This window comes from Capsicum annuum, chromosome 6 (assembly GCF_002878395.1).
Source record: "Capsicum annuum cultivar UCD-10X-F1 chromosome 6, UCD10Xv1.1, whole genome shotgun sequence".
In the NCBI taxonomy this organism is placed as follows: domain Eukaryota; kingdom Viridiplantae; phylum Streptophyta; class Magnoliopsida; order Solanales; family Solanaceae; genus Capsicum; species Capsicum annuum.
This window is the reverse complement of record NC_061116.1, coordinates 31,013,291-31,024,686: the sequence shown is the minus strand read 5'-3', so window position 1 is coordinate 31,024,686 and position 11,396 is coordinate 31,013,291. Positions and strand designations below refer to the sequence as shown.

At 32.0% G+C, this 11,396-nt stretch overlaps 1 protein-coding gene across 1 annotated transcript; it reads right to left on the bottom strand.

Moving 5' to 3' along the window:
- Positions 1 to 984: 984 nt before the first annotated feature.
- Positions 985 to 6,139, bottom strand: LOC107873470 (putative late blight resistance protein homolog R1A-3). Its single transcript, XM_047414712.1, is given in 5 exon segments — positions 985 to 2,065; positions 2,067 to 3,203; positions 3,205 to 5,121; positions 5,727 to 5,820; positions 5,941 to 6,139. Coding segments are annotated over 4 exon segments (3,771 nt in total). The 5' UTR covers positions 5,775 to 5,820; positions 5,941 to 6,139; the 3' UTR covers positions 985 to 1,396.
- Positions 6,140 to 11,396: the final 5,257 nt, after the last annotated feature.

Here is an 11,396-nt window from a genome sequence, read left to right as displayed (position 1 = left end):
TCATTACCTGTAGAGTTTTTACAAGTTTGTGATAATGGTATATCTTGAAAGAATTACAAAAACATGAAAAAACTGAGATATAGGATAACCTTTTGTTTGACTTCCTTCTTGCCCATCACATCAGAAAGTCAGAAATCCCATTTATGTTTCAAAGAGAGACTTACAGTTGAATTTGCCGCGTTTAGTAGCAGAAAACTCGCAGTGTAAAGCATAGCAGCAGCACGTCGACTAGGATGTGAACTGAGCATGGCGGAGGAATTTTTTAAACATATGCGTAACATCTAATATGGATGACAATTGTATGACGTACCACTGAGTTGTTTGTTTCCTCCTTTATTGCTCCTTCATTCTCATCATTGTACCATAGTAACTTCTCCTTCCTTTCAAGATCTCAGAATCTGATGTATAAAATCTGCATAAAACTTTATCAGGTGAAAAAGTGAGAATAGAAGAAGCTGAAGACAGAAGCATAAACTGTCGAGGCATTTAAGTAATTAAAATTGTACTTTCTCTAACGGCTTAGATTTTTTTATGAAATGGTCACACACTTGAGCATACATCATAACTTTTGGATCCACCTGAACCCAATAGTTTTGGCTTAGCCACAGTATATGCATTAGAAAGATCCTCCAAAATATCTGCTGCACATCATCATTTTTTTATACACATTACCGTTTAACTAGCTCTTTCCTTATTGCCTAAAGCTTATTGGGATGAAACTGGATCATATAATCTACTCATTTCTGCTTAAAATTCACAAAAGGTTCAGTTGAGAATTTCATCGAACACTGTAAACATCTTTTCACATTAGCAAATGCCCACTTAAAGAATCAGAACACCAAAGCGTAAATTTGGTGTCCTGCCACTTCCCCTGTTTTTATGTTTTTGCAATTTTCGCAAACCAGTCCTGGTTTCGAAGTAATAAAATGACAAATATCAATTTAACAGGCAGTATAAACTAGAAGGATTATTATAGAACTGCGCAAATGAAAAGTGTCTTAAAGTGCAATAAATTAAAAAGAAAAAGAAAAAGAAAAAGTGATTTTTTTTGTTACAAGCCTCAAACGGGGGACAACCCAAATTCAAAAGTACTTACAACATAAAAAGAGGGCGGAGAGAGGACAGCAAAACATCTAGCTGGTGGCCGCGTCTCCAAGGCTTGCGGCATTCAAGCCCTCCTCATCTATGCCGCTGAGGAACGAGAACTCCAGTATTTCTTAGTCAGATTAGGGAGCTACTTAGTTGGGAAGGTGCGCGCGCACATGACCTTCCACGTCCTCACCAGCATGCTGTCTCGGAAGCGGCGTTTCTTCTCCTCATCTAGCTCCTTTCGGAGCTCAGCATAGGCTTGGGCCAGGTCCACTAGGGCAATGGCGCTCAAAGGGGCAAACCCCAGCTAGGACATCTGTGTCCTCTCCATGTAACCTTGCATAGCAGCAAGGTCGCATAACAGCATATTATTCGGACCAAGGATCTGAAGCTTGTCTTCTCCCGTCATTTCTTCAACATCTTGCTTAATCTTTAAAGCAGAATCTTCAAGTTGAGGGCTCTCTATAAGTTTGATACTTTTTAATGAATAAATATCACCGAAACTTGACGGAATTTCCTCAAGCTTATGACATCTCCACAGTTCTAATTTCTCAAGTACGGGAAAGAATTCCTCTCCAATCTCCCACTTAGCAAGAGTCAGTTCTTCCAACATCAAATATTTGAGCTTCTGAAAGGTGTCTTCCTCTCCCATGTTCCATTCTTCCCCCTGGATGATTGGTCTAATAAGGGTCAACTGTTCAAGGTAGTGCAGTCTCGCTATTGTTGATAATGAATCGGACGTCAGATGAAAGTCATGCAACCCCAATATTTTCAAATTGGAAGGAAAGTGAAAATTCCACGACCAATTTGTGTTTGATCTCTCAAGTTCTACATTGAGTAATTCTAGTTCAGTTAGGAAATCCAATTTTGGGAACCAATTCTGCTCTGTTGTATAATTCCATGAGTCCTTGAGAATAAATGAAAGCTCTTGAAGATTTGGAAACCTTTTGAAAATTTCCTCGGTATCTTTTGAATAGGGAAATCACGAGTTTCTCTAATATTCTCATGTTCTCTAACTTTGAGTCATGTGTTATTAGTATTGGTTCATCTGTATCTATATCAAAGAAAAAGAAAGAACAAGCATTCGCTAACAGCACTCGCAACTTTACAAGATGCCAAATTCTCGGTAATAGTACCAAGGTTGATCCTTCGTTAATCACCCAAAGGGTTTCTAGATTCGAGAGGTTTGAGAAAGATGAAGGCAAAGATTTAACTTTTGTGCCAAACTGTAAGTAACTCAAATGATTCAACATGCATATTTCATTCAGTAAAGAATCTTTCACCATGATAAAACTGGGGTCCAGTTGCAACACTCTAAGAAGCCTCAAGTGTCTTAGGTGACATATATCAGAAAGACTGTAGTCCAGCTTGTGTCCAATTATTGCCAAAGAATAGAGGTGTTTACCAGAATGCCTTTTTTTTTTTGAACCGAACAGGAAAAAATTGTTAAGACCAAAGTTCTGAGTCATGGTTATTTTCCAAGGCAACAAATCTGAAGAAGAAGACGGAGAATTTGAACTAATCGAGTCATAAAACTTTTCCTTTCTTGCTTTTATCGAACAAAAGTCGTGCACAAGATCATGAATTTGGCAAGTTGAGTGATGACCTATCTCATTGAAAATAATTACCAAGCTGCTGGAAATTAAGTTATCCAAATAAACCTCCATCACTTCTTCCACAAAGCCTTCAGCACGCCAATAAGCTTTTAACACATTGATTATAATTGCTGTGTCCTTCCGAAGAGTTGCAAGGTCAAGTAAACATGGCTTCAGGTGATTTGGTAAATGGTCATAACTTAATTCTATAACCTTCATCACTTCCACTTCACTATTCAAAATAAAGGAATTCAAATTATTTCGAATTTCAAGCCACGCGGTCTTTTTCTTTTCCCTCCCTACAATGACTCCAGCAATCAAATCAGCCACCAAAGGAAGCCCTTTACAATTTCGGGCTATTTCTCTTCCAACTTCCAATAGTTCATCAGGGCAACTGTCATTTCCAAATGCCCTTTTCTCTAATAATTCCCAACTTTCTTCTGGACTTAGCAATCGAAGGTTAAGAGGATCAGTGTTTCCCTTTGCATGAAAAGCGACTTCCTTTTGTCGAGTCGTCAAAAATAATTCTACTTCGTTTCTCAGCTTCAGGAAAAGGTCTTGTTAATCCATCCCATGCATCAATATCCCACACGTCATCTAACACAATTAGGTACCTCTTTCCAAACAATTGTTTCCGTAGCATATCAGCAACATCAATATCCTCACCGAACTTCAAATCCGAGCCAGTAACTTGATTAAAAAGCTTCACCAACAACGTCTTCTCGTCATATTCTTGGTCGACTGTGCACCATGCCCGAAGGTCGAAATGACTAAAAACTGATTTATCATTGTATACTTTGTACGCCAAAGTAGTTTTACCCGAACCCGGCATGCCAAAGATTGAAATGACATCTAGATTTGCTGGTCCATTGGTGAGCTTTCTAATTAACCAGTCTGTCTCCTCCTTAAAACCAACAATTACTTTACCTGTTGTCAATGACTTTCTTTCAACTGGCTTCTTGGTAGAATTTACCACAGTGAGGCTTCAGTTCGTGGGAATCATCTCATGTAACCCGGAGACCTCTTCTTTGATAAGCTTGATCTTGTTTATGGTATTGGGAAGTGAGAAAATAAGATGTAAGAGACCATTATCTCGAACAATAATTGAATCAATGACATCTTTTGCCTCAAATGCCACATCTAAAACATGAGCCCAGAGATCTTTATATAATCCTTGGTCAATGTTCACGAAGAAAGATCTTATGAATTCTAGGTCTTCTTTCACCACCCCAATTTCTTCTTTTATCAAAGCAATTGAATAAGCATTGGAATCTAGCAAATCATTTAAGTGTCTGAGTAGAAGATGCATGAAGAGAGGTCCATCACTCATGGGGAAGAAACATTGAGATGAGTCTGGGGCTCTCAGATAACTATGTTTGAGATCTTCCTTGAGGAGTTCAATATTTTCCAACAAGTCTAGAGTTGCACGATTTGTTCCATTGGTACTCTCTTCATCCATTGACTTCCCTTCTAAGTCGTGAACGAGAGTTGATACCTCCCTGATAAGTGCTCCAACACGTGCCAAAAGATCAAATAATTTGCCACGATGAATCATGTCCTTGGGCATATCAGTAAGAATAATCAATAGGAACTCTATCATGACATGAATGTTTCGCGCCCCCGAAATGCTTGCAGTAATAACAGTTACCGTGTGCACTTGTAGATGAATCATATATTCTTTAAGAATGTCTGGAGAGGTCTCTAACAGCTGCTGGATAAAGCATCCAATTTCTGCTGATGGTGAATCTTTCAGATTTGTGTAACATATGTGCATTACCGTCAGTTCAATTGGAATAATCTTCAAGAATAGATGAGGTAGCTTGAAGTGAAAAGAATTTCCATCAATATGACTATCCCACATAAAGCGTCCAAATCTCTCAGTCATAGCTTGAAATTGAGGTAAGACATATTCCACAATCTCATGCTCAACATAACCATTTACTATCAACCCATGGAAATTTCTGATGTTGACAAATAAATTCTGAAGAATCTCAAACTGCATCTCTAATGGATAAATCTGTTCAGCAAGATACTTGGATAGATGATGGAGATTCAGGAGGAGGAAGTCCAACTGCTTGTCAGTCATGGTGGCACTTGATTTAGAATAACGACATGAGCTGATACAATCATCGATGTTATCCATGAGGCAGGGAAGGGAATGATGTACGTCGTGCTTAATCCCCATATTGGGCTCAGCATCACAGATAATTGATTGAAGTAATTCTTCAACCCTTAGTCTCTGGGCAGTCATTACAACTTCAAACTTCTCCAAATCGGAATAAGAAAGCTGGACGTACGTGCAAATAAATGCCAGCACCATTTTCACCTTTTCAATTTGATCGGCCACTTCAACAGCATTTTGATCTTCTTCATTCTTTAAACTCTCCATGAAATCCAGAACGTTGACAACGTCCATGTGAAGAGCAGAAAATGACACCTACCAAATGACCAAACCAATGTTCTATTTATTTTCTATATCAAGGAAATAAGCAAACCCATTAAATTGATTTCTCTTATTGAATTTCATATCAGGAAGGAAAAAATTATGCATTGGTTTATACGACTATGGGGTTTATCAATTGAATTGATGCTTAAATTTTTTCTTTACTCAACCAATACATTTTCATTGCAGTTGAGCTTTTGATAAGAAATTAAAATAATTGTTGACATGTAACTTTGATTCTAAAAATACTCATTTTATCCTTAATAAGATGATTTATAGACACAAACATCCGACTTATTTTAGACCACAAGTTTTAAAAAATTTTATTTGTTTAAAGTTCATGCTAAGTCAAACTACTTCATATTCATATAAATTAGGACGGAGGGATTAACACATATTGCAATGAATTTAATGATACAAAAGTTTAATACAAGTATTATACTACCTCAATTTTTAAAAAAAAATGATGATTTAGATAATTATGACGGCATTAATGATATTTTTCTAATTTACCCTTCTTTAAACAAAGAGGATTTTATCTAACCAAAATAGTACTAAAGAGTTATATTTTTTAGCAAGGTAGAGCAAATATGGCATACCATAAAGTTGTTTGCTTCTCCCTTTTCTCTTTCTCCTTCATTTTTCATGATTGGAAGTGTCTTTCAAATTTCTTTCCTTTCAAATTCTCAGGATCTGATGCATAAATAGCAGATAAAAAGTTTTATCAGGAGAAAAAAAAAAGGCAAAAAATGTATATTTTTGCAGATATAAATAAGTCAATTAAACAAACTTATTGAAGTTTATTAGACTAACCTTTTTACTAGATGAAAAATCTGATATAGTTGCTCAATTCCTCTATGTTTTTGTCTACTTCCGGGCAAACTATTATCTTGAAAAATGAAAAGCTGAAACAAATCATTGATGTTAGGGAAAGAATGAAAAAGATATCCCTTAAAATACCAGAAATGAGAAGAATAACTTTATTAATGTATCTCTTAATGTACTACTCCCTTCGTTTCATTTCACTTTGGAATATATTGACTTGGCACTCTCTTTAAAGAGATTAGCTTAGGTATAGGTATACGTACTTTATGCATGTATCTTATTTTAATAAGTTTAAATATTAAATTAAATAAAATATATATTTAAATAATAAAGATGAATGTAATAATTATATTTAATATCTTTTGAATATGTAAAAATGGAGAATTTATTTATTAAACATAACTTTTACTAAAAATATTTTTAAAAGTCGATCGACATTCATTTACTATCTATAAATTGCAATAAAATAATACAATGATAGAGATATCAAAATAATATAATTTAATCTAATCTTTATACATAAAAATTTTCTCAAAGTCACCCGACACTCATCTATCACTTATAAACAATAACAAAATAATACGATAATAGAGATATCAAAATAATACAACTAAACTTAACCTTTACATAAAAAAAATTCTTCAAAACCGACCAGCATTTATCTATAACCTGTAAACTGCAACAAAATAATACGAAAAAAGTGATATCAAAGCAATACAATTAAACTTAAATTTTACACACAAAAAATTTTCAAAGTCGATCTAGATTCATCTACAAGCTGTAAACTACCACAGAATAACAAACTAATAGAGATATTACGATAATACAATTAAACCAAACTTTTACCTAGAAAAAATTTCAAAGCTGATCCACATTCATCTAGCATCTGTAAATTAAAATAAATCGATAAGATAATAAAGATATCAAAACAATACAATTAAACCTAACTTTTACCCAAGAAATTCTTCAAACTCAACCGACATTCATCTACGACCGGAAAACTATAAGAAAACAATATAATAGTGATCACGAAACTTTGATTTTGATCCAACTAATTCTTGTTTGAGCAAAAAATTTAACCCTAAAGAATGATTTTGAACGAAAACAGAGAAGATATATATATGTTGAATTCTATTATGCTAACAAAAACAGTGAAGAAGTCGAGGGTTAGAAAATCAAGTATCCACCAATCTTGACATGCAATCGAATCAAGTTAGAAGAGCATCAATCATATTCTCTCAATAGGCAAACCGATTTATTCTCTAGTTTAACGTACATCTCAATATTTATAAAAGTATTTCCTTAATTAATAGAGTTGTATTTTAAGAGTATTTTTCTAATTGAACAGTAGAAAGAAAAATATTAATTAATTCTCCTACCATATATTTTAGGAGTCCCATATATTTTAGGAAGTCTTGTAGAAAGAAAAACATTAATTAATTTTCCTACCACATATTTTAGGAAGTCTATTTAATATAATAAAAATAATTAAATAATTAATTTTAAAAAAATAATGAAAAGACAGTTTCGTCTAAAAAGGAGTATTTTAATGAAGGGCAAAAGGTTTAAATCACTTTTCTAAAGATTTTCACACTTTTAATAATATATATTATAGATATAGGTTATAGATTATAGATATAGATATAGATATAGATTATAAATTATAGATATAAATATAGATATAGATTATAGATAGATATAAATTATAGATTATAAATTTATACTTTTTAATATATTGTAGATATTTATTACAAGTATATTGACTTGACCGTCTCTATAAAAATATATTTACGAAGAAGTTTATTTTCCTTACATCACTTCTACTTTTCTGATCATTTTTCCAACTCTACTTCTATACGGATCAGAGTATCAAAAACTAAACACACTATTCGAAAGTAAAGTTGACTAACCTTTTTAGTTGATGAACTGCTTGAAAGCTCAAAATTCTCGAATTAAACACTAAGTGGTTGTTTGGTAGAGTGTATTGAAATGTTAATGCATACATTAGATTAGTGTGTATTAGTAGTACCTTATTTGGTATACCTTTTTACCCTATGTATAACTAATGCAAGCATTAGTTATACACTCTATTGTGTATTGAGGTGTATATTACTAATACCTCAAAATTCATGGCATTAGTAATGTAATGGATCTAACATGCTTAAAGACCCTATTACCCCTCAAAAAAAATTTCGCATCCTTTTCAACATATATATTGAGGGTATTGTGTAAAAAAAAAATTCTTTTTAGAAATTATGTAATTCATGATTTTTTTAATACATTGAACCAAACACTGCATAAGAAAAATACAAGCATAACTAATACAAACATAACTAACACAAATATTACTAATACAAGCGTTACTAATACCTAAGAGTGGAGGAATACTTAATGACACCAACTCATTGAGTTGTTGTGTTTGATGCTTACCAAAAACTGACCAAAACGTCTCTTTTGTGGAAGAAAATAATTTCAGAAAAGCTATAGTCAAAAAGTCTATTATGCAAAAGGGTGAATGAATTTCAATAGGGCCTCACTTGTTGCCAAAAAGTTCAAAAGGAAAAAAGGAAAGAAAGTTAGATCAAACTACCAATACTCTCCTCACTTTAAATTACTTGCTCCATTTTATTTTATTTGATATTATTTTTTTACTACCTCATTCAGATGATATTAACATTCTTATAATTTTTAAAGTTTTTTATACCCACGCAAACACTCTGTCATATTTATAATCACAAGTTTCAAATATATTTTTTTCCTTTCGTTAAATTTTATGTAAAGTCAAATCATAACAAATAAAATAAAATAAAGAACTATTTTAAATAGAGATGGTAAGTGGTGCGGTTGTAGGACGGACCCTCATAAATCCGTAACCCGCTGCACATCAATTTGAGAAAAAATATTTTAGATAACCCCTCATAACCTTAAACGCAGACCACCTAACATAGCCTAAAACCCGAAATCTTTCCTATTAATGAATAATATAATATAATGATCCTATTGAGGAATCGAAAAAGAAATAGTAAGCTTACCTTTTGATCACTTATGGATCGTTTGGTTGGGAATAAGTTATCCTAAGATAATCATTCTCTATATACGTTATCTCACCGTGTATTGAAATAATTCATTTCCGCACTATAGTGTAAAGGTGGAATAAATAATTTTGAGACTAACTAATACCTCCAACCAAACACAAGATAAAATAATACTACATTTTATCCCGAGAATATTATACCTTATACTTCACACTGAAATGATTTCTTAGGAGTCGTTTAGTTGGGATACAAGTTATGTTGTGATTAGTTATACTGGATTAGTTATGTTGTGATTAGTTATCATGGAATTACTTATCCTGGTATTACTTTTTAGTGGTTGTTTGATTTGTGGTACTAAAAATAATATGCATTGCATTCTTTCTAAGAATAGATAGTTTGTTTATAAAAATATCATTCACCTTATTTAGTTAATTATTTCCTTCATATTAAATCATACAAAAAAAAAAATTGAAAAGTTACTAATTTTTTTTTTTTAACTTTAGTAGTTTCTTTTTTCTAAAAATACCTGTTAAGAAATTTATGTTGATATTTCTTAAACGTGTAAGAAGCTTTAATATTTCATATTAAATTACTTATTTTTTTCTAATTCTATAAAATGTTGATAATTTTATTTTTTGTTAAAAAATATCATCATTAAAAAATGTGAAAAAGAATTACTCTCATTTTTCATCATTTAGTATCATTAATATTTGCAGAGTTAATTTGTATTTTTTTAAAAGTTAAATTTTCAAACATGTTTAGCTATGTATAAAAAATAATTTTTTATTTAATAATCAAGCATGTACTAAGTTAGAAATGGAATATGAAGATACTTTAATTACATGTTCATGATAAATTTGTTAGGAAAAATGAAAATTTGAAGTAAGATTAATAAATATTTTTACAAAATAGAAAGACAATAAACACTTGGATCAATTTGAATTTGATTGTATAAATAGTTTTTATGGTGTCGCTATCATTTTTTCATGACTCGTCACTTTTGTAGAATTTAATAAGCCCATATAATTATTCAAATTTACCAAAATTGATGAAAGAGTTATTAAAATTTAAATTATGGATAAAATTGACCAAAAAAAATGATGTGAGGACTATCAAAATCTCACATTCTCTCTTATATATACTAAGTAGAGTAATATATAGATATGTGTATTGGAGGGTAATTTTGTCATTTGATACCTTTATCCTAAGGAAAATCATGGTGGGATTATTTTACCACCAAAGGATGGTATAACTTATCCGGATGCTATTTGTTAATCCCGGAATAAGTTATCTCAAACTTAACAACCAAATAAGGCACCAAAAAATTTGTCCTGAGACTATTATTTTATTCCAAGACTATGTGTATTAATATGCCAAACGACCCCTTAATGCTCAGCAAATCATGATTATTAGAACCTCCTGTTTAAGGGAATATCCTTTGATTGCTTTGTTATTCATCCAACAGCTTCAAAATTGTTTGGAGATGATCGGTTTGGGGTAGTGAAGAATTTAAACAATTATGGAAAAAAAAAAATCATGCATAGTATTTCTAAAAAGTCTAGAGGGCAAAAGGATGAATCAGTGGGGCCTCACAACTTGTCTGGCACAAGATGAAAAAGGAAAAAGAAAAGAAAATTAAATCAAACTTTCAATACGACATAATTCGTAACTTGCAGTCACAGACGACGTGTCAAACGGACAAATCAACAAATAACACGTGTATTTACAAAAGTTAAAAGTAACTTTTAATAAAATCTGTAAGTTTCTATAAAATTATTTTCTGTAATTATCTTAAGGTTGATGTGATGAAACAAGATCGTATCATCTACTTGTTGCCTCTTAGTATTGAAAAATAGTCCAGTTGAGACTTTCATCAAACACATTATAGACATTTGTTGACATTAATTGGCAATTTCCGTTACATAAATACCATCAACCTAATTGATGCTCATGAGAAAATGCAATATGTATTCACTAGTATACTGAATTTGGTTTATTTTGACATGATTTTGACATTGGTAAAATGTTGAAAATGAGAAAAAACAAAAAAACAGAAAACAACAATTACTTATCTACTCAATTTCTACAACTTGATAGCCACAAATAGTTCGTTTGAGACTTTTATTAAACAAATTATAAACATTGAGGTGTATTTGTAAGTTTCTATGGCCATATAATTAATTTATTTTGATTTAATAATTAAATAAGTTGAATTCTAAATATATACGGGGAAATTACCTAGTGGGCCACAACTCATGTTGATGGAGTGTTAATGGGATTAAAATTACTATATCCACAACTCACATTGATGGAACGTGAAAATATAATTGCTCTATTCTCGATATTATAAATAGGGGTGTGCATCGATCGATTCGGTTCGGTTTTATGTGTTATTGGTTAGGTTTATCG